The following is a 27,028-nucleotide window of genomic DNA, read 5'->3' as shown; positions in this document are numbered from 1 at the left end:
CAAAGTAGTAGTTCCGTTTTAAAAGAGGACGTGTCGGTCCTTTAAATGCGCGTTCTGATTGGACAAAATTGATAATGACGTCATTACCAGTATTCGCCAATCAGACATAGAACTTTACTAAGTCTCATTTGCATATGCAGTTGTAAATAAAATGGACTCGCCTCGCCCATTGCTCACTTTTTGTTTCTGGAGGATTTTGTTAACTCCTCTTCACCATGCCTGAGCTTGCCAAGTCCGCTCCTGCCCCGAAAAAAGGCTCCAAGAAGGCGGTGACCAAGGCTCAGAAGAAAGACGGCAAGAAGCGCAAGCGCAGCCGCAAGGAGAGCTATTCCGTATACGTGTACAAAGTGCTGAAGCAGGTCCACCCGGACACCGGCATCTCGTCCAAGGCCATGGGCATCATGAACTCGTTCGTTAACGACATCTTCGAGCGCATCGCGGGCGAGGCGTCGCGCCTGGCGCATTACAACAAGCGCTCTACCATCACCTCCAGGGAGATCCAGACGGCCGTGCGCCTGCTGCTGCCCGGCGAGCTGGCCAAGCACGCCGTGTCTGAGGGCACCAAGGCTGTCACTAAGTACACCAGCTCCAAGTGAGCCACTGGCTGCAAAGCAGTTGATCAGGTTCCGTCACATCCAAAGGCTCTTTTCAGAGCCATCCACGCTTTCCAAAGAGAACTGGCACTTAGTTTAAACAGCTTTAGAGGTCGACAAAAGCAATATTAATCTGAAGCCTTTAGTAAATGCTGTTTAATTTGTGCAACAAGTTAGATTTTGGGTTTGTGGTATTTCAAATAAGATGATCTGACAACAAGTTGTACATGTTACAGCCATCACCCAAAACGAATTTTATTGTGCTTATTTCACTTACCGTCCAGCTCAGCTTTACTCTGAGGATCAATCTTTGAGTAAGTTAGTGGCTAGCAAATTTCAAATGCTCTTTAACTGAACGTTTACTTATCTTACATCATTTTTCAGCAGTCATACACTTGCCATTCCATGCCCTGACCCTCCCCATGCTTTATAAATATCACCCCAAAAAATGAATTAAAGGAAAACAAGCAGGTTGTGTCCCCTTTAGATTTTTCATGTAATTTGATCCTGCTGCATTATTCTTAAGTTTTAATGTTTCACCCCTTTTGGGAATGGCATTTCTGTTCACTATTATTTTTACATGGTCAAATTTTTTAATTGGGAAAAAGAATTTAAGAGTATCAGTTTCTTTTCTGAGTCAGCTCCACATTTCATCTCACTCTGTTTCCTCTTTACCTTTTTCCCCCTTGTAATAAGGGAGAAATTCTAAATGAAAAGGCAGTCTTTGAGACCTGAAGGATGGCATTTTTCTCCAAGGGGGAAGCGCAATCTCCCGGTGTTTAGGCCCATATTTCAGAGCTAATTAGGCATTCTCAAGAATCAGTGTGGAAATATAAGTCCCAAACATGCTACAGACTATCAGATATTAAGATGGTAAAACCCAACATCTTTACTGTTTTTCTAGATATTATTCAATCTTTTCCCATTAAAAGACAGGAGGCCTTGGGCTTCTGGGAATAGAAAGCACAAAATTGGGGCTGAACTTATGAGCTCAGGAGCAAAGGAGAGTTAAGCCAAAATTGTAGACAAAAGCCAGTGATTGCCTTCCCTGTAGCCTCAAAAAGGTCACTAGAAACATGCAGAATATTTATGGAGTTTAATATTAGTTCATTTCTTTACTACATCAATTAACATTGAATATGAAATTAGAATTGTTATTGATGTAGTGAAGACATGACTAATATTAGGCCTAGAAAGATACAGTTATTTCCTGAAATGCACCATATAGCCGTTCTCCATTCTGTTTCTGTTAAGCCCCAGTTCCTCTACCATCTAAATCCTGTCTGTCCTGCAAAGCCAATCCCAAATCTAATCGCCTCTCTGATTATTCCAACTTGCATTGTTTTACCTTCTTGAAGTTTCTCCAGAGTTTTTTTCCTTTTTATTTCAACCTCTCCCACACACATACACCCTGTCTATATGCAAGCCGGGACCTCCCAGTCTTTCCTATATCTTTATGCCTTTATCTCCATTAGACCTAAGAAGTGTGATTTATTTCTAGAGTATTCTTTCAGTATTTAACATTTTATTTTACAATTTTTTTTTTTCTTTTGGGCCGTGCCATGGCCTGTGGGATCTAGATATCCGACCACTGCATTGGAAGCACAGAGTCTTAACCACTGGACTGCCAGAGAATTCCCTTATAATTCATTTTTAATCAACATTACCTGTGTCCACTGTTATGATTGGCCTATGGGACCTACACTTGAAATTAGGAGACCAATTCCTAAAACATTTGCCACTTACTTTAAGAGGCCAAGATTTTGGCTTCTCTGAAACACAGTTTCCCTATCAGTAAACTGGGGATAACAGCAATTCCTAGTCACATGACTACTGTGAGGATCAGTGAGACTGCTTTGTGAATGTCTAAGAATTATTATGCACATATTTTGTATATATTAAAAAGGAATCTTATACATCTATTTGGCATTTGAAAGGCTTAAGGTCATCTTCATTTATGAAACTGAATCTCAAAGTTCAGTCTGTACAGTGTTTTCTAGTTCATTTTTTCTTTCAATAAATATTTGTTGAGCACATATTATGTCCCATAAACTCTTCTAGGTGCCAGAAATATATCAATGAACTAAACAGAAAGGAAGTCATGCACACATAGAGTTTATTTTCTAATGTGGGAACAGACATGCACATAAAAAAAAAACAGCAACAAAAGAATGTCAGAAGATAATGAACATTAAACATTTGGGAGGAAAACAAAGCAGAAAAGGAAGATAAAGAATGGTTTTGTATCTTCCATTTTAAATAACATAATCACAGAATGCTCATCAAGAAGGTGAAATTTTAACAAAGATGAAGAGACAAGGGAGTGGGCCACTGGGGAAGATTCTTCTAGGCAGAAGGAAGCAGGAACAAGAGGCCCCGAATGTATATGTGGGGTAAGGGGGAAATACCCGGTGTTAGACAAGGGACAGCAGGTGGCCAATGTGACTGGGACTGAGGTGGCAAAATAGCTGGAGGTGGGAAACAGTGCTGGGAACGGGGCCTTCCAGAATGTGTCGGACCTTATATGACAGTATAATGGCTTTGGATTTCATTCTTATATGTTTCAAATTCTTAGTAGCTGCAGAAAGCTGTGGGTTTTGGGTGATCAGCTGTGACTCATTTTGACCCCTGATCCTGGACTTCAAAAGGACAATGGGCATGGTGCTCTGTGTGGAAGTGTCATTTTACTTCTTTGCTGAAACCTCTCCGAGAAGTCAGAGAGAAGGACTACCAGGCCAAGTCAGGGCATCAGGGACCCCAAAGAAGTACCAGACGCTTCCTTACAGATATAGGAACTCCAGGCCTTTTACTCCCAGCAGTTACTTTTTGTTCCAGAATAGTCCTCTTCTCCACAGCCTCCTGAACTGAGCAAATTCCTGTGGAAGAATCACCGATTTTGAATCTGTTTCCAGTTGGGGGTCACCAGGGACCACACAAACAAGAGCCACTGACAAATAAGGATGTCTTTCAAACATCAAACCCATACCCACCATTTAATACGTGCGTCCACTCCTGAATCTTAACCTTTCTGCAACTTCTTTAGCTTTTTCTGGCCTTATTTCCACCCTTGTCTCAAGCCAAGAGAGCGAAATCTCTCATATTTCTTCTCATGGTACATTATCCATGTAACTAGGTAATAATCAAAGGGCCACTCTCACTTTTACATTCCTAGTTTCTCACTCCTCTTGTGTCCAGTGGTTCCCAATTTTAATCATGCATCAAACTTGCTGGTAGAACTTTGAAAAAATATATTACTGCAGAGCTTTGCCCCTAGAGATTCTGATTCAATTTATTAGAGGAGGGGCCTGGACATCTGGGGTATTTGAAATTCCCCAGCTAATGCTGATGGCTATGAGGATTGAGAGGCACACTCTTCTGTGCCAACTGTGGGAAGTAGCCTCTAAGATGGCACCCAGTGACCCCTACTTTCTAATATTGGTGCCCTTCCCACATTGCTCCAGCGTTATGGTCAACAGGGTATGACAGAAGTAATGGTATGTCACTTTCAAGATTCGATAACGGACTTCCATCTTGATCACTCCCACTCTCTTGGATCACTTGTTCCAGAGGAAGGAAGCCAGCCCTTGTCATGAGTAACCTTATAGAGATATCCACATGGTGAGGTACTGAGGCCTCCAGCCAACAGCATTATAAACAAGCTTTTTCTTGGACTTTAGAAGCTCCAGTCCCAGTCAAGCCTTTAGAATCTAAGGTTTAGATGACCTGATTGCAGCTTTGTGAGAGATCTTGAATCGGACTACCACCTAAGCTGCTCCCAGATTCCTGACCCTAAGAAACTCTATGAGGTAATAAATGTTTGCTGTTTTAAGCTGCTCAATTTTGGAATAATGTGTTACCCAACATATTTAGTTGATAATATACCAACTGAAACCTTAGCGATCCTTTCTTTTAAGGTCAAACCTTGTTATACTTCTTCCAAGAAACTTTCCCAGATTGCCACATTCCAGAATAACATTACTCCCTCCAAATTCCTACAGCAGTTAATATTAAATACAGTTTGATGTAATAATAATAAATATTAATTATATTACATTTTATATATACAATTATACATAAGTAGTGTTATATTAATGTTATATAATTTATATATTTATATAACATATATAGATCTATAATTTATATAAAGTATAAAATATAACAATAGTGCCATTTTGCCATTTACTGGTTTATGACATTGCTTATTTTATTCAGTATTGTTCAAACTTCAGTTATTTGAGTTCCACTTTTATGATTTTTTTCTTTTTTCTGTATCAGGGTGCAATCTATATTATTGTTTACTTAATATTTTAAAAAAATATATTCTTTAGGGGAATTCCCTGGCAGTCCAGTGGTTAGGACTCTACACTTTCACTGCTGTGGGCCCAGGTTCGATCCCAGGTCGGGGAACTAAGATCCTGCAAGCAGGGCTGCTCGGTCAAAAAAGAAAAAAAAAAAAAAAATGAAATCAATGTATTTTAAAAGACAACCATAGTGGAAAATTCCTGCCTCTGACCATGAACAGAATACAAGTATAAAACAATATGTAAATATGTAAATATATGTATATATTATTCAATTTCAGTTATATGCTATTTGCTGCCTACTACTTTGAGTCTGAAACTTGTTCTTTGTTATGAAGTTGAAAGACTGGGGAAGGGGGCAAGGATTAACAAGTGTTTGCAAGGCCTTAAAGATCTGCTAGCACCAAATTAATGCTTTCCCAGTTACTTAATCAGAAAGATTTAAAGAGAGTAGAAAAGGGAATGATATTTTCACTCTCTGTTTCAACATTTTAAACACCAAAGTCCACATACTACTTATGATAATTTTCCATGCCCCCAGTGATACTTAGTACAGATCTGAGAAAATACTGGTTAATTAATGTACTATTTAATTGAGCCACTATTATATGTCTAACTCAGGAAATATAAAGCTATATGACCCAGGGAAGCTCACTTTGTGGTGGAACATTTATTAAATTACACTTATTTTTATTTCTCATATTATTTAATAATTATTTTGTTGAAAGAAAAAAAATCTATGTAATGTCTTTTTCATAGTAACTTTTATTTGTGCACCTCACCCGGGTCCCAAGAACACACTTGGAAGCAGGGTACATCATCTCATTAAATCCTTCTAAGAACTGGGGCCTTATTATTATCTCCATTTTACAGGTAATCAGAAGAATCACAGTGTTAGGCTGCACCCTGTAGGCCTGCAAGTCCTGTAATTGGCCAGCCTCGAGACCAAAGAAAATGCCTGGAGACAGCAACAGAGACATCAATGGTTTATTGAACAGGGGATCTTACACGTCTGAAGCAAAGTTCTAGAGTGACTCCCCACTCTGTACCAACAGCAGACAGGACATGGCAGCAGTCTTCATGGTGGGGGTTGGGTGGGGGGGTGTACCAGTGTACCAATTATAGGGGGGACTGATGTCAGGTGGGCTCATCAGTTACCGGGGAAACCAGCAGAGGAAGACATCCCTCACTGTCCCTTTGGTTAACAACCATCAAGGGGGCAGATATTTCCCTTTAATAACCCAGCATGCTGGAGCCGTTCTGTTCTAAGAATCAGAAAAATTTCTGGTTGGAGCTGGGGCAAGCACTTAAGCAGATAGTGATAAGCTCTATGATTAAGAGGAAAGGTCAGTCCTGTGACTAGGGTGAGGTGAAGCAGGGACTGTTCGATCAGGGGATGTACAGAGAGCAAGAGAACAGCCATCTTGTGTGGCCTGATCATACACACAGGCTCACTGAAGCAGCATCCAAGATAACCAGCTAACAAGTATTGGGCAGAACTTCAGTCACAAAAGGTTTTCCAGGGCCTATGTTCCTTCCACCTGTTTAGGCTGCTTTAGAGTAGGTTCTTTACTAATGCAGATTATAAGAATGACCTTCCTTTGGTGCTCTATTTGTTTTTGCTATTTTCAGTATTTTATTCCCATTCATGTATTTCTCTTGCTTATCTCCAGTACATCTGGAAGTTCTTCATTTCGTTTGCTCTAATATTTTGTCATTTGAGGGATTATTGAATGTCAGAGTTTACGTCATGGCTCTTCACTCCAGGATCTGCCCTCAAGCAGTAAACTGTATGGCACTTACATCTTGCTTTTGGCATATAGGGGAAAAAATCACAGTAGTTATTGGCTGTCATTTATTAAGTGTATACTATCTTTGGATACTGTGCATTATCTAATTTATTTTTCCAATCAAATGAGGTAAGTGCTAGTGGTATCTTTGGTCTACAGCTAAAGAGACAGAGGATTGGGATTGTAACATTATAGTAACATATTGGCTGCTTTATTAGTTTGCTACAGCTGTCATAACAAGGTACCTCAGTCTGGGTGGCTGAAAAAACAGAAATTTGTTTTCTCACTGTTCTGGAGTCTAGAAGTCTGAGATCAAGGTGTCAGCAGGGCTGTTTCCTTCTGAGGGCTGTGAGGGAAGGATGGGTTCTAGGTCTCTCTCCTTAGCTTGTAGACGGCCATCTTTCCCCCTCTATCTTCACACGTGTTCCCTCTGTACTTGTCTGCGTCCAAATTTCATCTTCTTAAAAGGACACTAGTCATATTGGAGTAGGACCTACTCACTTTCCAAAGACCTCATTTTAATTTAATTACCTCTTTAAAGACTCTATCCCTAAATATGGTTACATTCTGAGGGTTCAGCGAGGAGGGGGGAGGCGGATAAAATTCTCCCCATAATAGCTGCCTTCCTTTAAATAGAACAGCCCATAGAAATCAGGGGTGTATGACTCCCTTCCACGGACTAGGCCTAGTTTTGGTTCTTTGGAATGAGGAGGACAAAAGAAACTAAGAATAAGGATAGGTTAATGTTTAAACGTCTACTTTAAAAATAACTACATTGTATCTATTGCAAATAATTAAACAGCATTCAGGTCTCATCCACAGTGATACTTTAGCCTTTCACTTGGGCAAACCTGGATTGCTGACCCTCTGGGAGAATGAGTATAAAGGGTCTTCCCAGGGGGGGCTGCTGCTTCAGGGAGAGGCCTCTTCTTGTCTATTTCATTACTGCTTTCAAGGCAGAAATAATGGTCAGATAAGAGATATAACAACAACTCCATGTCTCACATGGCGCGATTTCAGAGGGCAGGTTTCTCTCTGCTCCTTGGTGGCACACATTTCCAACAATTGAAATACAGGGTGTCTGCAAGCATTGTGTGAGTATAAGTTGCAATTTTCAAACACTGTCTTCTGGAAAAGTTACAGACGGAGTTTAGTTTGTCTTAATTTCAGTACTATAATCAACAGGCAGACTTTGCTATACATGCTTGTTTCCCACAGGAAAGGCAAAAGTTGTTAATTGTACTATGATGATAGGGTAGAGCTATAGGACCCTCCAAAGAGAATTTGACCAGTATTCTCCAAGAAAAAAAAAAAAAAATTGCCTTTTTTTTTTTTCCTGTTCTTGGGAACAAGAGGGAGAAACTTTTTTTTTTTTTTCAAATAAAGAATGGCATCTTTTTCACTATTAAAACAAATACGAATGGGTCATCTCCATTTGTTTTGAAAGAATTTAGTTTGATGATAACAAAAGACCACAAAATCTATCATTTGTACACTGATGGCTACTACCATGAGGTTTATAAACTGATTCTGTCATTGATCCTCTAGCTATTTAGACAAAATACTCCCCTTCTCTGTGCATCAGTTTTTTCATCTAGAAAACAGGTATGGAATGAGAGTGGCCTTAAAGTTCTATTGCAGGCTATCATCTTCCTACATAGGATGGACTGAGGTCCAGGACACTGGAGCAGCAGGGCATGGTGCAGATGAATGGTATATATTCTTCTATATTTCTTAACTCCATCAAATTACAACTGAAAAATTATTGAAAGTCATGGTTTGTGGTTTGTAGAGGTCTATGTTCCATGGTGTGGCCACTGTGAAAATTAACACTAGGCTTGAAGGTAGCAACAACTACAGTCTGATGTAGCCTAAGGAGATAAGCATCCCACCTTAAGAAGTCAGGATGTTGTTCAGGGATTTCCCTCCACCAAGATTTTGGATCCAACAAAAATGTATCAGAGGATTGTCAGGATGGCAGAAGCGGAGAATCCATAGTAGATGTCATTCTGAGTACTCTGATGAAGTTAATTATTCTGATGACTTCAGAAGGATCCCTTCTCAAGCACGAAGTGATGGATGTAGTTCTGGAAAACAAGGCATAAGTGAAAGTTCAAGGAAAAAAAGATGTGACTGAAGAGATGGTAGCTTTGATAAAAATGTCCTTGACAGTGAGGTGAAGGTGTTTGAATGTTAAGCTCTTTGGTGTGGACACTGCAAAAAAATGGAGCCAGAATGAAATGCCTAAACTTCAAGAGATTTGACTCAAATATAACCTATACTTTTTAAGGTATATCCTATTACCGTTTATTGATAAGGTATTACAGTTAATCTCTGTGTGTTTAAATTTTGGGCTTCACAGACACTTCATAAAAGTTATTGATTTCTTCAAATTTATAAACCTGATTTCTTGAACCAACAATACAGTGTTTAGTCTCTTTCTCTAGTCCTGTGACTAGTATTTATTTACATTCAATTTACCATCTCACTTCTTTGATCATGAACAAGTAACCCACTATGGCAACTGATGTGCTAACTTGAGCATCGTTAGCAAGAACTTGAGTTATCACTGGACCAGAGGGTACGTCTGCAGTGACCCATATCAATTTTACACAGCTGCATTTTAAAGATTTTTAAGGACTGGAAGTCCTAGAGTAATTTATGGATTGACATTTAAAAAAACATTTTAATAAATACTATACCTTGATCCTATGTCCAGTAATAGTAGACTAGGCAATTCAGATAAATCTTGATGCTTAGAACAACTAGAAAACATCTGATTGAAGGGTCAGGCAGCTAACAAGAAAATGAATTACAGAGCCAAGAATCAGAAAAAGAAGAAAGCCCAGGGTACTAGGCAGCTAGAAAACAAGAAAGGAAGAAAATCTCCATATACTATTGTGGAATGATCTTCAGGATATATATTTTAAAGGAAAAAAAAAAAACAAACAACCCAAGATAGAGAAAATTATGTGTAAGATGTTACTGTTTATCTAGTAGAGGGGTACTGGGACTTCCCTGGTGTTCTAGTGGTAAAGAATCCGCCTTCTAATGCAGAGGAAGCTGGTTCCATCCCTGGTCAAGGAACTAAAGATCCCACATGCCAAGAGGCAACTAAACTGGCGCGCCACAACTACTGAGCTCGCACGCTTCAACTAGAGAGCCCGCGTGCCGCAAACTACAGAGCCCACGCGCTCTGGAACCCGCGCCACAACTACAGAGCCCACGCGCCCCGGAGGCTGTGCGCCACAACTAGAGAGAGAAAACCCGCACGCCACAACTAGAGAGAAGCCTGCGCGCTGCAATGAAAGATCCCGCGTGCCGCAACTAAAACCCGAGGCGGCCAAATAAATAAATATTAAATAAACATTAAAAAATATATATAATAGAGGGGAACTAAGAATACACAAATGTATGCTTATAATTAACAAACAAATAATGGGAAGTTAAATCACAACATTAAAAATTGTTACCTATAAGATGAGAGAGGCTACAGGCTAAAGGAGAAAGACCTCTTTGAACATACCTTGATTTGACCTTGGAACTATGTAAAAATATTTTATGTAAGGATAAGGTTAAACTTTAAAAAGCCAAATCCCTAAACATAACAGCAAAATGAAGCAAATGGATCTGTGTATTCAGATGGTAGCATAAGTACACAGGAAATTATTTCCAAATAATTTGAAAAACAGTAAATCAAACAGTCCTAGTGTGACATAATTATTAAGGCAGCAGTTCTCAAAGTTTTCGACCCATGCACGTTTTAAAAGTATTGAGGATCCAAAGAATTTGTGTTTCTATAGGTTACTACTATTGATATTTACCTTATTAGAAGTTAAAACTGAAAGAATATTTGTTTTATTAATTCATTTAAAAATTACAATAAACCCTTTTCAACATACATATTTTATGAAGATAGCTATATTTTTCAAAATTAAAAAATTAGTAAGAAGATTAGCACTGTTCTATATTTTGCAAATATCTTTTAAATAAGTTTCAGGATAATTGTGAAAGTAATTTTAGCTTCACAGACCCATTGAAAGGATCTCAGGGACCCGCAGGGGTCCCCAGACCACAGTTTGAGGATCACTGCCTTTAGGACAAAGAGAAGGTTAACATTTTATTTATTTATTTAGTAACCACATCGTTGGTGGTAGTGTTGGGGATGGCTGTGGCAGAAGCTGGTACACAGGACAATTTGAGAATGCCTTGGGAATTAGTGTTTGGATTGATTTCCAACAATGGCAATCATTAAAATGCAATTTGCTCTCCTGAAATTTTATTGAACAAAGCATCAGCGAGTTTCTCAGGGAGCTATTTTTTGAGACTTGATCCTATAGCATTGCAGGAGGTGGAGTTTCCCCTAATATAGGTACAACAGAACCTTAAGACTGCAAAGCCAGGCACTTTCTGGAGAAGAAGATGCTCATCTCAGTGACATGGGGCACAAAGACTTGGGAAAAGATGAATAGTGAGACACACCAGGTAAACTTCTTATTCAGCTCATCGTAGTATTTGTTCCAATTGCTTATTATCATGGATTCATGGCTTTTTATATGCTGAATCTATTCCAGTAAACAACTACAACTGTTCTGTTTGTTTAGTTTTAATTCTCAAGTTAGCACTACTTACACCGTGGGGATTCTTTCAGGCTTTCTTGCCACTCTCATCTTAACTTTCTTTATTGTTACTCCAAACATAGGAGATCATCCTTGCTTTCAGTCAGCATGATGTTCTAGACCCATCAGAATTTCCCTTGTCTCAAAACTTGTAATCAGTTCCTCTTCAAGGAATTTAGTTTCTTGAATAGAGGTGGAAATCTCCATACCAGTGTTTATGTTAGACTGTTTTGCGTGATGCACCTGGCTGCATCAGAAGACTGTGAGAACACTATGATGACAGACTAAAAACCCTGTTTTTAAAGGCTAAGTGCCTGTTATTCTTTTCACAGAAAGTCCTTTATCTTGTCCCCAAATAAATTTTTTTTTCAATCAAACTCACTTTTCTTCTTGAGCTGATAGCTTCACTCTTCTCTGCCATATAAAACATCACCTCACCAAGGTTAATTTACTAGATTTTGGGCTGCCTATCTAAACAATGTGTTTAAAAAACAGTATTATTAAAAATTTTATAAAGCATACAATGGACTTTTATCCAGGTATATATTTCTAAGATACACATAATACATTAGTAATTTTAATATTTCACTTTGAGCTTTTGGAAGAATTAATATAGTCCACAGCTCATAAACATGAGGATGCTCTTACTATGTTTTCTTTTTGCAATGCATTGTTGCAAATGATTCTCCCAGTCATTATCATCTGTACACCAGTTATTTTAAAAGAAAATGAAATTTTAATTTTTCCAACACTTTCCACTTTCTGATTATTCTATTAATTCCATTAAATATAATAAAAATATAATAGAAATTAAAACTTAATATATATGTATGCATGTATAAAGTGTATCCTGGCTAATGGAATGGTATAGCTAAAAATCTCAAAGGTTTGGCTCTATACTCTCCATCTCACTGCTGTTCTGTACCAAGAGCCTAAAATAATCAGACACTAGACAGTTAATGCTTTTATATTTTTTGTCACCCTCTTGGAGTAAGAGTGTTGGAAAAATTGAAATATAACATATTTTAGTAATGTGTGTATAAATAAAACATTTTATGTGTATATTATATGTATACGCATAAATATATGTACATATACATATATGCACACACTTATATTATGGTATAATTATTTTAATCGCAGGCAGCACTGAATTTCAATTTCTTAAGATTTTTGGTCAAATACAGCTATTTGGCCAAATACAAATACATTAAAACATACAGAGTATCTTAATATTTCACTAGTTTATTTTCAAGATATCAGTTTAAAATAAATGTTGGGGAAGAAAGAGTAAATTAAAACGAAGCTACAATCAAATTAATATCAAGAATTATTTTTTAGGGGCTTCCCTGGTGGCGCAGTGATTATCCGCCTGCCAATGCAGGGCACACGGGGTCGAGCTCTGGTCCGGGAAGATCCCAAGATCCCACACGCCGCGGAGCAACTAATCCCATGCACCACAACTACTGAGCCTGCGCTCTAGAGCCTGCGAGCCACAACTACTGAGCCCGAGTACCACAACTACTGAAGCCCGCGGGCCTAGAGCCCATGCTCCTCAGCAGGAGAGGCCACCGCAGTAATAGGCCTGTGCACCGCAGCGAGGAGTGGCCCCCTCAGGCCGCAACTAGAGAAAGACCACGCGCAGCAACAAAGACCCAACACAGCCAAAAGTAAATAAATACAATGAGCATCTGAGGTAGTATTTGTTGGCCTCATTCCACACATGAGGAAAATAAGGCAAAAAATAAAATAAAATTAACTTAGCAATGTTATGCACATAAAATATTTCTTTAAAAAATTATTTTTTAAAAGTCCAGTGTTACATTTATACAATGTCACGTCCCAAATTTGAGTGGGATATTTTTATACAGTTCATATTCTCAAAACACTGTTCCACAAGAACCAACAGGTAGAAGACACTGATATATTTGAGCTATATTTTAGGTGCAACTCCAGTCACATCACATATACATATTCCTAGTATTAAATGAGGTGTAACTTTATAGTTTTCTTTTTTTTTCTTGGACATGTGCAAGTACTTTAGAAAGTTATCATCATTGAACATTTATCATTTTATGCATGAATGGGCCATGCCTACACTCTCAATTTTATATCCTGTATTATTTTCACAATTAAAGCAGACACGATATAAAAAGTCATTTTTTAAAGAATTAAAACATATTTAAAAAACCCCTTAATTTATTAATGGATATTTTTCTTCATTCTAAGCACATGAGGAAATCCTCTGGGAAATATTTTGTCTCTATGTTTTATTATAACCTACATTCAAATTATTCTTTTTAATATGCCTAATATAAAAAGTCAGAAATTTGAAATTATAAATCACCTAGAAAAAATAATATAATACACTTTGCACAGATGTAGGTCATACTTATTAATTCTGAATGTAAGCCCTTAAGCAAAGATTCAAAGTAGTTTCCCCATCGCAAGACTTTAGTCCTTAAGAGACTTTTCATGGCTAGTCACTCATTTGTCTTGGCATATTGCAAATTAAACATATTAGGTCACCTATGTATTTTCATATGCAATATGAACAAATGGTAATTTTTGCATCAAGTGGTCACTTTGTAGAATAACATAACTTCTTTGGGAAGCATTTCCATGCTGATTCCCTGTAAAGACTAAAATAGTTTTAAATATGCCATTCATTCCTAAGAGCCTAAAATGAAGAGATGGGTTTTGGTTTCCCGAATTGAGGATAGGGGAACAGCCCTTCTCTATTTTTAAAAAATTTATTCCGATTAATAGAGAAACAGTAAATGCAAGTGACATGCAGAAAGAAAGAAAGCATGGAGCGGATCCTCACAGTAAAGGCAGGAGTGGGACCTAATCCCTCCCATACAGAGGAATTTCACTCAGAGAAATTAGGGAGTGGAGAAAATGGCAGAGTTCTTCCCACAAAGCCGCGTGGCCCAGAAATCTCCCAATTAGGATAGACTCACGAGGGACACCGTTGGTAAACTTCAAACTGCGCGCGCAGCGTCTGGATTGGCTATCGATAAACGTGGCACCTGGTTGATGTGTGCGATAATTTGAATTGGATTCTCACTTCCATTTGTTTTTCTTCTGCCTTTCTAACTTAATATTTGGCAAACCCAAACCCAGGGAAAGGGGAGGAGAGCCAGCACTCCTCCCCAAAGGAAACATAAGTGAATAAAACGATTTGTACCTTCCTTATTGTGCGCCAAGCAATTCATTAGTCAGGTATGTACACGTTAAAATTAAGGATGGAGCGCTCAAGCCATTGTTAGCAAAATCTTTTGCCGGGTTCAAACTTAAAGGCGAGAGGATTTTCCTTTGGGACAAAGTGCATTTTGTCTTCTCCACTACGTTTGTCTGATAATGAACCTCACCCTTCTCGACATAAAAACATATAAAAATGTCTCGAGTATTGCTGCAGCACCACCTACATTGTAGTGGAAGTAATTTCTAACAAGATGAAAATGAGGAAACGCGAACAGAAGGAAGACCAAATGAAGACAGAAAAGATGACCATCTGCAAACCAAAGAGAGAAGCCTCAGAATAAACCAACCCCGCTGACAGCAAATCTTGGCCCTCTAGCTTCCAGAACTGCGAGAAAATAAATCTGTTGTTTAAAGACCAAAAAAAAAAAAAAAAAAAAAAGGAATCGCGGAACTTGTTATACTTTGCACCAAATAAGAAACACCTGCTGTATAAAGTGAGTGCCACTTCTCTTCAGAAGATTGAGTGGCTCTGAAAAGAGCCTTTGGGGTGTGGGCCTAGCCTTACCGCTCGCTCCGCTGCGGCCTGGCTCATTTGGAGCTGGTGTACTTGGTGACGGCCTTGGTGCCCTCGGACACGGCGTGCTTGGCCAGCTCCCCGGGCAGCAGCAGGCGTACGGCCGTCTGGATCTCCCTGGAGGTGATGGTAGAGCGCTTGTTGTAATGCGCCAGGCGCGACGCCTCGCCCGCGATGCGCTCGAAGATGTCGTTAACGAACGAGTTCATGATGCCCATGGCCTTGGACGAGATGCCGGTGTCCGGGTGGACCTGCTTCAGCACCTTGTACACGTACACGGAGTAGCTCTCCTTGCGGCTGCGCTTGCGCTTCTTGCCGTCCTTCTTCTGAGCCTTGGTTACCGCCTTCTTGGAGCCCTTCTTCGGGGCCGGAGCAGACTTGGAGGGCTCAGGCATGGTGCGGAATTAACTGCCAAACAGTTCAAAAATAACAGGAAGAACGAGAACAAAGCTGAGTCCTCTTCCTTCACAGCTTCTTAAACAAAGGAGGCAGTGAGTAAAGTCGAGCGTCTGATTGGTGGTGAATCCTGGAAACGTCACGTAACAATTTTGTCCAATCAAAATAAGTGTATTTCAAAATCCGATTTCATTGGGTTAAGTAAAACTAGTTTTTGCCAATGGTACACTTTCATTTTCGCGCCCAGTGAAAACTATAAGTAGGGTAGCTCTCTCTGTATCTATTCAGACCTAACTCATATTGGTGGGTCTTTACTTTCAGCATGTCTGGACGTGGCAAGCAAGGGGCCAAAGCTCGCGCCAAGGCCAAGACTCGCTCCTCGCGGGCCGGGCTCCAATTCCCCGTGGGCCGAGTGCACCGCCTCCTTCGCAAGGGCAACTACTCCGAGCGGGTCGGGGCCGGCGCGCCGGTGTACCTGGCGGCGGTGCTGGAGTACCTGACGGCCGAGATCCTGGAGCTGGCGGGCAACGCGGCCCGCGACAACAAGAAGACGCGTATCATCCCGCGCCACCTGCAGCTGGCTATCCGCAACGACGAGGAGCTCAACAAGCTGCTGGGTAAAGTCACTATTGCTCAGGGCGGCGTCCTGCCCAACATCCAGGCGGTGCTGCTGCCCAAAAAGACCGAGAGCCACCACAAGACCAAGGGCAAGTAGAAGTCCGTCGTTCTTTGCAAATCAGATCTTTCCAAACCAAAAGGCTCTTTTCAGAGCCACCCACCTTATCAACAAAAGGAGCTGTGCTTTCAAAGTCACGTTGTTTTGGAAAGCAAGATACTGTTGAATATTAATCCTATAACAAAGTTTGGCTAAGTCATTTACATCTAGGTCATTTCCCCCAGAGTACCTTAATTGCCTTCCAAAAAGCAAAACATTTGCTTACATAATTTAGGTTAAACTTATGAGCAAAATTAACATCCCTGTGATTCCTCTACAGGGGCAAATGTCCATCAGACAAAAAACAGCACCTTACGACTTTGGCCTACCTTCCCTTCTAATTCAGTCTTACTGCGCACCACACACCCTCCTAAATGAGAATAGAGTAGTAATCCAGACAGGTAAATTACTTGTTTAAAAGTAACTTCAGGCAGAGAATACATTTCATAATGGACTGTTTACATCAATGATGGTGAAGTAAAGGCGGTATGGAACTGCATTAGGAAGAGGGTGTGCCTTAACAAATAGGAAAGGTCGATTGTAAATCACTTATCAGGTTCTTATAGTCCTAGTGCTGTCAATGATTTTTGCTTCCCCTTTCCCCCACCATCATCGCTCTCACCTTCTCTCAGATCACCAAGTCACCCTAGCTAGAGAGGGCCTTCAGTTCCTCTCCACATCAGCTCATGTGTAGTTTTCCTTATGAATACATTTTAATGAAAATGAATTTCTATGGCATTCCTAGTCCATTGGAATAGGTTTTCTGAGTCTCCTGAAATATTTGTTTTATACACACACACACACACACACACACACACACACACACCCACCCAGGCCCCCTGCAGTAGAAGCGCCGAGTTCTAACCACTGGACCGCCAGGGAATTCCCAGTATATCCTATATTTAAATCTGAACCGCAATCACATGTAAATAGTATTCCTTGGAATAAAAGTGACCTCAGCAATCACAAACAGGACGTAAATGTTACCTTTTTTCCCTTTTCTTTTTGGCTTCATTATTTGATGTTGGAAGACCCGAATCCTGATTTCAGTGAATCTAATTATTCAATTTTTCCCTCTTAAAAACTCATCTGCGGGACTTCCCAGGTGGTCCAGTGGTAAAGAATCAGCCTTCCAATTGAGGGGACGCGGGTTTGATCCCTGGTCGGGGAACTAAGATCCTACATGCCACATGCTGCTGGACAACTAAGCCCGCGCGCCGCAACTAGAGAGAGAAAACCGGCACGCCACAACTAGAGAGAAACCCGCGCGCCGCAACGAAAGATCCCGAGCACCGCAACTAAGACCCAACGCAGCCAAAAAATAAAAATAGATAAATAAATTAAAAAAAGAAAGTCATCTGCATTACTTGAGTTTGTATATTTTAAACAACTATATCTCAGAAGTAGAACTGTCAAGTAGAGTAAATGATACAGCTCCAAGGAAGGCCTATGAGTTCTTTCAATTTTTAATAATAAAATATGCTGTTGTTATTGTTATTGATATTGATCATGCAATTACTAACACTTGCCTCATTGCATCATTCTATTCCCCATGGCAAGAACCACCACATTGTTAAAATAATGCCTTTACAATTATTGATGTGGTTTTGATTGATAAAATCAATGAACTTATAATCAAATAGTTGATAAATGAATATAAATTTTTGTTTTAAATAAAATAAAATATTCAAGTGTGATATGTCATTGCTTATAATTCCACGTGTTAACTGAGTTTTTTAAATTAATGGACTATTAACCCAATTTCATTGGATAAAGCACATACTGTTCTTTACTATCTACATAATCAGAAAAAAAGTAAAACTTGTATTTAAAAATGGAGATAACAAAACTTTCCAAAAATCTTTCCAAAATAATTTAGATATTTCTAATTTCAATTAGATGCTGAAGAACTTTTTAGGACTCCATAGTTTATACTGTAAAGTTGTTTTCATAAAAGGTACAGTTCAATTTTAGTAGCACAAGATTTATGAAAGTATTATTTAAACTTTATTCCTGGAGTTGGTCTTCCCATTAATTTTCCTTTCTGCAGACTCTGGACTACCATGAAAGAACCTAACAGTATCTTCCCATATTAGATTTGTTGTGTACTGTCGGGAAGCAAGGATTTTCCTCTACCCTTCTAAGGTTCTTTTAGCTGGTCTAATCATCAAATTGACATGAGATAGATTAACAGGAGAAAATCGAATTTAATTTCATACATACGGAAACCCCACATTCCTGAGAAGTTCAAAAACAGAAAGGTAAAATGAGGTATATATGCCATCCTGAGCTAAGGAATGGCTTAGTGGCTTCCAAGCACAAGAGGATAATTCACATGGACAATAAGAGGGAAATCAAATATTGGGTAATTAGTTTGCCCTGCCATGCAGCTGGCTCACTCAGATAAAATTTTTCTCCGGTAATAATCCTCATAGTGGGAAAGACCCCCAATTCAAATCCTTCTAAGTAGATAAGGGAGGAGCAGAAGTTTATCTTGAGATTGCAGGATCTCAATTGCCTTTACCTCAAAATAATCAATGTGCAAATGTGGCACATTTTGGGGAGCTCATTCTGAACACTTTTGGTAGCTTATCCATTAGTGTACAAATTCCCTTGGAGTGGAGACTGGGTTTTATTCATATTTGCATATCCCCAGACCCTAGTTCAATGACAAGCCCATAAAATATAGTCAAAAAATTCTGTTAATTTTATAATAATAAAAATCCTTATAAAGTAAATAAGTGATATAAATAAAGGCAAAAAAGAAGTTGAAAGTTAAACAAGGATGAGATCACATGGAGGAAAATGTAGGGATTTTCAAATGAATAATTTCAAAGTAGCTAAACTGGAGGAAGGAGCCTAAAGATCAGAGGGGTCCAACGAGCAAAGACCAGTTGTAAAGAGTTACATTGCCTTTTCACTTCATGATATTAATTTATCTGGAAAAAAATTGATCTGCATGACCTTATTAATTTGGTGTACCTCCTACTTCCTTCTCCAGTCTAGCAACAGTCTCACATTTAAATAAATGCTACTGATGTTAATGAATATTAATTACCTGGTGGAATAATGAAGATACTGAGTGATTTTGGGGACCAGTAACTTGGAAGAGGGCAGGGACTCTGGACAAGGGGCAGACACTAAGTACAGAGAATTAGGGAACCTTCAACAATACAAATCTCTGAGGCTCCCAAACAATGCCTTTCCCCTAAGGTTGTTTTTTGTGGTTTTTATAAATTTCTCCTCTTCCAGACCTTTATCTATGCTTACTATTTCAATTGTTTATATGAAAACATTAGTTTCACTGGTTCTGTGGCTGACACCCTCCTGTAATAAAAAAAAAAAAAAAAACAGACTAACAAGAGAAAAACAAAGTTTAATACTGTGTACGTCTCATGTATACATGGAATAAACAGAGGGGAACTGAGTAAAACTCCCAGAAGTGGCCCGAACCGCCACTTCAAATATCATCTTCAGCTAAAGACAAAAGACGTGTGTGTTGGGGGGGCTGTTGTAGGAGGTGACCCGGAAGAGCACAGTAAACAAGGGGAGGCCGATTAAATCCTGCACCTTCTCCAATGGTAAGTTTCTTGTGAGTTATCTTTCTCTTTCTGGCGCATTGAGTGAGACACCCTTACAAATGGAGATTTCTCATATAAATGTAAATTTCCCTTAAAAAGGGGTAAATTCAATTCTGTTTTTAGAGCTTCTCCTGTGTCTGCTTTTTCTCAGAAACAATCCGCTCAAAATAATCCTTATGCTAAAAGATATTTGGGAGTGGCGTATTCTGCTACCCTTCATTAGAAATGTCAGTATAGTATATACCCAAGTATAGTGAAGAAGTAAATTTTTCTTAAATGGAAAAAAAATGATTTATTAAAAAAAAAACTGGCTGCTAGGGAGTTGGTTAAAACTGTATTAAAGAGCATTCATAAGAATAACAATCAGACATAAAAAATGTATTTTCTCTTTAAATAAGGGAAATTGGTTAAAATGTAATCAAAGAGGTTCCAAAATGCCATTTGCGGCATTGCATACATTTTCTTTGAAAGAATATGTGCTTTTATCTGTTCACCAAAATATTGATACGAAATTAGCTACCAGCAATGATCTATGTGTGGTGAGATAACGAGTTTTGCCCTTTTCCACAACATTTATGTTTTGCGTTCGCATTCAAAAGCAATTGTTAAAGCCTTAAACACGGTAACAAAATAGTTACCACCGTGTGAAACACAGTACCAAGGAACAAAAAAGGCTTTTTTTTCTTTTTGGTCAAATTCCCCTCCCCCCTCCCGGGGCGGGACTTCCCGCTACCTTTCTTCAGGTTCTCAGTTCGGTCCGCCAACGGACGTATAAAGGCCTGCATCTGGGCGGCCTGGAAGTTAACCTTCGTTAAGCCTCCAGGTTTTTGGCATGTCTGGTCGCGGCAAAGGCGGTAAGGGCCTTGGAAAAGGGGGCGCCAAGCGTCATCGCAAAGTTCTGCGCGATAACATCCAGGGCATCACGAAGCCTGCTATTCGACGCCTGGCCCGGCGTGGCGGTGTGAAGCGCATTTCTGGTCTCATCTATGAGGAGACCCGCGGGGTGCTGAAGGTGTTTCTGGAAAACGTAATCCGGGACGCCGTCACCTACACAGAGCACGCCAAGCGCAAGACTGTGACTGCCATGGACGTGGTCTACGCGCTCAAGCGCCAGGGACGCACTCTTTACGGCTTCGGCGGCTGAGTGTTCGCGCTCTTTGTTCAACAAAAGGCCCTTTTCAGGGCCCCCATCTTTTCATCTGAGGAGCCGTGATGCTGGTTTGTTTTGAGCTTTTTCACGCTTCACATTCTCTACATCCTTGGCTCTTCGCTTTGCTCTTTACCCTTAACTATTCAGGAGCACAACTTACACCCTTTACTGTGAAAGTTCCTTTGCTTGAGCACAGAAAGCTTAGATGGTCATAAGCTGGAAGCAAACGGATCACCCAAGTAACATATGACTTGAAAGTTTTACCAGAGTGGCATTTCTCTTTGTAGATGGAGTGCAAGTGAATGTTTAGAAAGGGATGGAAAAGAAGTGCACCTGGCTCCTCACTAATTCGTAGCATATTTAGTATACATAAGGACTTACGATTCGATCACAATCACCTATTCTAGCTCCATGTGTCCTCCGCTCAAGAAACAAACCCGTGGCTGTTAAATAGGCTTTAACACTCCAGTACGGAAGGCTGATAAAGGACAGGCTCACTGTAATATCTCACAGAATAGTTAGTGAGGGTGGGATGTGATTAAAAGGCATTTCAACTAAATTATAAAAAAAAAAGGTCGCATTACAGAAATGTTCTCTACGATGAAAAAATACAGGGCAGCCCTCTAAGCTAGGAGACCTAATTAAAAAAAGATCCTTGGTAGAGTTTTTCCTAACAGATTAAGAAATCCAGACCTAACCTCAAAGGAGGCCTTAGTATCTTCCCACAGGTCTTAGAAGCTATAGGAAAAAACCCAAAGCCAAAGGTGAAAGCTTGACTAATGCAGAGACACAGACTAAAGGACAATTGCCCACATGTACAAAAAATGAGAAAACAATGACCAGATTTACATATTTTATAGCTGAAGTTAAAAATTCCCTTGCCTCACCAGTAGTTAATCTTCATAATGTCAAGTGCTAAATACTCATCTAGCCAGTCTCCCAACTCAGGAATGTTTCCTCTTTGAAATACAATCAAGGAAGATAACACAATCTCTGTTCCGAAAAGAGACAGGCCTAACTTCCCTTATCACAAGATTCCAAATTGCTAAGCCTACATAATGTTTGAAAGGGTTGTACCCATTTAGCTGTATAAAAGAGATTTCTCTCCTTGCTTTGCAATCCCTTTAGCAAATTGCCTGTGACATGCTTCACAGTCTGGTTTAATGCTTATGCAATAGTAAAACTTTTCTGTTCCTACTCCCTTTTTGGAGAGCTTTTCTGAATTGGGAGATTTTGCTTTTAATTATATTTCCCCAACATTTTCTGAGGGTCTATTACTATTTGTGGCTTTCCATTGATTTCTCGAATAATTTTGACAAAAGTCTCTCAGTTCTTTAAAACAGAAAAAAGAAAAAAAAAAACCCATCAAAAAAAATCCCTAAGTATTCTGTGCATAGTTTAAATGCTATCTTATACCCAATATTTTAGTATTTGGCTGTAGAAATCTCTTATTACATTCATAGCCTGATTTCTTTTTGATATTACTTTTTCTAAATCCAGACCCCCAACTTTTGAATAATGAAGCCATTAAGGTATTATCTATTTATATCTAAATTATTTTTGTAGTTGTGATCACTAGGCCAAACGTAAGGTTTGTTCTCTCATTTATATTTGTAATGAAGCATATACAGTTGTGAGAACTGTTCTCTATATATTGTGCAATATTTGAAAAAAGAGGGCAGATCAAAAGAGGAAACTATACATCCCTAAGTTAACCAGATAAAATGTTATTGATATAAATGTTTAACAGTTATACTTTTTAAGTTGGGTAGACCATAATTATACGCATATAAAAGACACAAAAAACTGCCAACAGATTTTATTCCTAGGTATAAATACCTTCTCATTTGGTGACAATAATAGCAAATACTTTATGGCATATATCAAAGGGCACTGGGAGGTATGTCAATGTCCTCACTATTCATAATACATACCTAAATTGGGGATTCTATCCTACTCCATACTGATAATGTTGATTAATATAATACATTGACCAGACGTTTTCTCTCTTATCATCAACAGATAGTTGCTGGTTTTCTATGCAGTTATCTCTAAAGGCCCCTGCTACAAAACAGATCTGAAATTGAGTTTTCCAGAAGAAACATCAAAAGAACTTTAATAAATAACTGTACCTGATACTGTCAAGCTCTACCACAGGTCTGATTTAAGATTTTGCAAGCCATATTAGAAGCAGGCTGCTTAACCCAAGATCAACAAAGCAATGATTAATCACTTTTTTTTTTTTTTTGGCCGCGTGGCGTGAGGGGATTTTAGTTCCCCCACCAGGGATCGAACCTTTGTCTCGCTTTAGTGGAAGCACGGAGCCCTAACCACTGGACCGCCAGGGAATTCCCAAGAATTAATCACTTTGGACTGAATGAACTGATTTGATTGTGACTAAAGGTCCTTCACTAAAACCTTTTTATACTTTCAGTTGCTATATTTTTCAAACTGACTCATCAAATTTTAGAAAAATAGTCCATTAAAAGAACTTTTGATAAAAAGTAATACTTAACATGACTTTTGAAAATATAAAATATAGATTGATTGGCCCTGTCTACAAAACAATATAGAAGAGTGATGGGATTTTATACAAAATCCTTTTTCATAGGAATGTGGTTATTAATATAGGCTTAGAACTAACCACTCCTCCTTAAACAAGTAAGCCTTCATCCCTTTTTCACAACTATGTCATATTAATAAAAAACAGACCAAGTTACACAAAAGATAAAAATTTAAATACTCTATTATAAAATACCTATCTAAAGGTCTGAGCATATTTAATCCAATTCTTGATCTTGGCTTCCTAAATATTATGAAATATGTATTTCTTATACTATTTGCAGAGATTTAATTCTGCTACAGAGAAACAAATGTGATGGATGAAACTCATAAGATGCATTAAGTACTGTATAGATAAGTAGTTAGAAAGTAGAGCACATGTGTGTTAAGTATAAGGAGAAAGGACCAGGAGATCTGCACGATCCTTGAGGCACTACTTACACCTGATACACCTGGACACTAAATATGCCTGGGTTACATGAGTCACTAAATTTTCCTGATACACTAAATATATTTGGGATATGGGGTATCCATTCTGGCCCCCATGCGTCCTTTGCCCAAGATAACACAAATAAAACCCATGTCTATTTGGCAGGCAAATTGGTGAGCAACAGATGTGGCCAGGGGTAATAATCTCTCTTTGATAGGTACTGGGCCAGGGTCTATCTGTGGACCTTCTTGCCCAAACCTGGACTCTGGGCTTCATAACCAAACCATCAGTAAGGAAGGTTGATGCAGCAGAAAGATATCTGAGCATTGTGTAACCCATGATTCAGCTACTGTGGCCCATCTCCTTGAACCCTTATTTTAAGTCTTAACTTACCCTACATCTTTCCCCTTGTCTCAGGTTATGTGTTTAAATTGATTTAAAAAATCATGCATCCCCAACATTTTGATTTCATTTGAGTCTTTTTATGCCACGGGAGAGCTTGCCTGGTAGTGTGTTTGGAGGCTACCAGGGCATCAAAGTACCTTCCCACAGGACAGTGGGGAGTCAAACGTGGAAGTAGGAAAAATATTAAGGAAACTGAAGCCAGTAACCTAGGGGAGAGAAGACGGTCCTCAAGCCAGGGTGGCAGCATAGTGGTACAGAGAATTGATGTTTCCATATATATTTTGAAGGCAAAATCAAGAGGATTTCTAGAAGAATTGAATGGACAAGAATGAAGTAATTATCAACTAAATGGGGGAATGTTTTAATGAAAGATTAGGATGGGGGAGTACCAAGGATTCTATTTTGGACATGTTAACTTTAAGATGTCAAACATCCATGTGAAGAAAAAATATAGGGAACTGTGGGGAATTCTCTGGCTGTCCAGTGGTTCAGACTCGGTGCTTTCACTGCTGAGGCCTGGGTTCAATCCCTAGTGGGGGAACTAAGGTACTGCAAAGCCACTTGTCCCCCACCCCCCCCCCCCCAAAAAAAAAGAAAAGAAAAAGAAAAAGAAATTGGGTGTATGTCTGTCTGGAGTTTAGGAGAGAAGCCTGGGTTGGCAATATAAAATTGGAAGTCATTAATGTACAGCTGGTATTGAAAGTCTGAACTTGGTGAGATCTTCAAGCGAGTGAGTACAGAAAAAGAAGTAGTAAAAACTTAACCCTGTATCCCCCAACATTAAGGGTCTGGGGAGAAGAGATGAGCTAGCAATAGATACAGAGCCTCTGGTAAGAGAGAACCAAGTGAAGAAAGTATATCAAAGAGAAATTGTAGGGTCAATTATGTCAGTGTTTCCAATAGGTCAAATAAAATGAAGACTAATAATTGGCCATTGGATGTAGAAAAATGATTGTGTATTAGTTTATTTTCTGTCTTTCCCTAGTAAAAAGAGACTGTTTTTTTCCTTGCTGTATCACCAGTGCCAAGTACAATGCCTGAAGCACAGCAGTCATTCAGTAATATTCATGAATAAATGAATTAATTAACTAACATTCCTGATGCTATTGACTGAGAGCTTTCCTGTATACTCACTAGGTTAGAGTCCTGAACAAGCAATGAAACTGTGTTAAGTAATACATGCTGATTCTCAGGGTATTTAGTCACAATACTTTTTTCTATTTGTTAAGGTTTTAGTGTAGACTATGTTGTGTTTGTTTTTTGTTTTTTTGGGGGTTTTTTTGTCTGCATTGGGTCTTTGTCGCTGCACGTGGGGTTTCTTCAGTTGTGGCGAGCGGGGGAGCGGGGGCTACTCTCTGTTGCAGTATGTGGGCCTCCCACTGCGGCACCTCCTGTTGCAGAGCATGGGTTCCAGGTGCGTGGGCCTCAGTAGTTGCAGCATGTGGGTTCAGCAGTTGCAGCACGTGGGCCCTAGAGCGTACGGGCTTCAGTAGTTGTGGTGCACGGGCTCAGCGGTTGAGGCTCTCAGGCTCCAGAGTGCAGGGTCAGCAGCTGTGGCACACGGGCTTAGCCGCTCTGCAGTATGTGGGATCCTCCCCGACCAGGGATGGAACGCATGTCCCCTTCATTGGCAGGCAGATCCCCAACTACTGCACCACCAGGGAACTCCTATGGTTTCTTTTTTAAGGGTAGTTTTCCCAGTACAGCTGGAAAGGAAAGCCAAGAAGTTGTCCTTGGTTTCTGATGTCTTGATTCTATAACCGCTGAACCTAGCAGATGTTTATAGCAAGAACTTTTTAGGCAACAAACTTTAATCCATTAACAACAGATAAAATAAACCCATGAATTTTGAACTAAATCCTCTCTTGGGAGAAAGGTAAAAACTTGAACCCCTGGACAGGCCCTCTCATTGCAACAAAGGATGATTGATCCTTTGTCCCTTAATTTGGGTCTGAGCTTTGGGTCTGAGAGTTCCACAGCCTTTGAGAGCATTCTCTTAAAGTTGAAATTGATGAAAAGATGGTATTAAAACACCGAGATTTCCCCTTAGATTTGAAAAGGCCTGTGGGACCAGTAAAAATGGGAGGTGCTAATGAGTTGTATTTGAGGTGACCCAGTCCTACAGGTTCTGATTAACTGGTCTATGGAAAGACCAGTTATTATTTAAACAAACAACTTTTTCATAGTAATTCTTATGTGCCTTCACATAAGAGACAGATCTTTTGTCCACATGATGTCTGAGTTTCTCTTTGGCAGTTAAATTCTATGGCTATTCAGAAAAATGAGATGAGGTTGATAGAAAGTGAGAAAGAGAAAGACAAAAATCACAGCAAACCTATCGAGTTATGCTGTGATCATCCTCAGAAGGCTAAGGAAGGCTCCTCCTGCCTTTTATTTACCACCCAGAATGTGAGTACAAACGAACAGGTGTGACACAGTAGGAATAATCAAGATAATATCTCCAAGTGCAAAAACTGTTTCAAAAAACATATTGACTTTAGGGTATTTCCCATGGCCCCATAACAGACGAGAGAATCTCAGCTGGAATGTGGTTGTGATGCAATTAGGGATGAGGCATAAATGAGTAATAACTGCTTCACGTTGCACTTACTATTTGTCAGGCACTGGTACTTAAGCACTTTTCATTTATCAACTCATTAATCCTCAAAACAATCCTTTGAGCGAGGTATCAATATCATTATCAC

General features: G+C 39.3%; 3 protein-coding genes and 1 pseudogene across 4 annotated transcripts; 3 read left to right on the top strand and 1 right to left on the bottom strand.

Moving 5' to 3' along the window:
• The first annotated feature begins 215 nt into the window (after nt 1–215).
• Nucleotides 216–5,056, top strand: LOC133095045 (histone H2B type 1-L). 2 transcript variants are annotated; one of them, XM_061195875.1, is made up of 2 exons: nt 216–592; nt 5,038–5,056. In XM_061195875.1, the coding sequence occupies exons 1-2, from the start codon at nt 216–218 to the stop codon at nt 5,054–5,056; spliced, it is 396 nt and encodes a 131-aa protein (XP_061051858.1). The 2 variants fall into 2 exon arrangements, with proteins under 2 accessions (XP_061051858.1, XP_061051857.1); XM_061195874.1 differs by lacking the exon at nt 5,038–5,056 and having other exon boundaries at nt 216–596.
• An 808-nt stretch (nt 5,057–5,864) lies between these two features.
• Nucleotides 5,865–15,559, bottom strand: LOC133095043 (histone H2B type 1-N). Its single transcript, XM_061195872.1, has 2 exons — nt 15,076–15,559; nt 5,865–8,771 (listed from the first exon to the last, which is right to left on the bottom strand). The coding sequence occupies exon 1, from the start codon at nt 15,477–15,479 to the stop codon at nt 15,099–15,101; it is 381 nt and encodes a 126-aa protein (XP_061051855.1). The 5' UTR covers nt 15,480–15,559; the 3' UTR covers nt 5,865–8,771; nt 15,076–15,098.
• Nucleotides 15,560–15,784: 225 nt separating this feature from the next.
• Nucleotides 15,785–16,195, top strand: LOC133095039 (histone H2A type 1-D-like). The gene has a single exon (XM_061195866.1). It carries the CDS (start codon nt 15,803–15,805, stop codon nt 16,193–16,195), a length of 393 nt encoding a protein of 130 aa, XP_061051849.1. The 5' UTR covers nt 15,785–15,802.
• A 4,106-nt stretch (nt 16,196–20,301) lies between these two features.
• LOC133095660 (histone H4-like) lies at nt 20,302–20,920 on the top strand (annotated as a pseudogene).
• Nucleotides 20,921–27,028: the final 6,108 nt, after the last annotated feature.

Source organism: Eubalaena glacialis, chromosome 7 (assembly GCF_028564815.1).
Source record: "Eubalaena glacialis isolate mEubGla1 chromosome 7, mEubGla1.1.hap2.+ XY, whole genome shotgun sequence".
Lineage (NCBI taxonomy): Eukaryota > Metazoa > Chordata > Mammalia > Artiodactyla > Balaenidae > Eubalaena > Eubalaena glacialis.
This window is presented reverse-complemented; position numbering and strand designations above follow the sequence as displayed.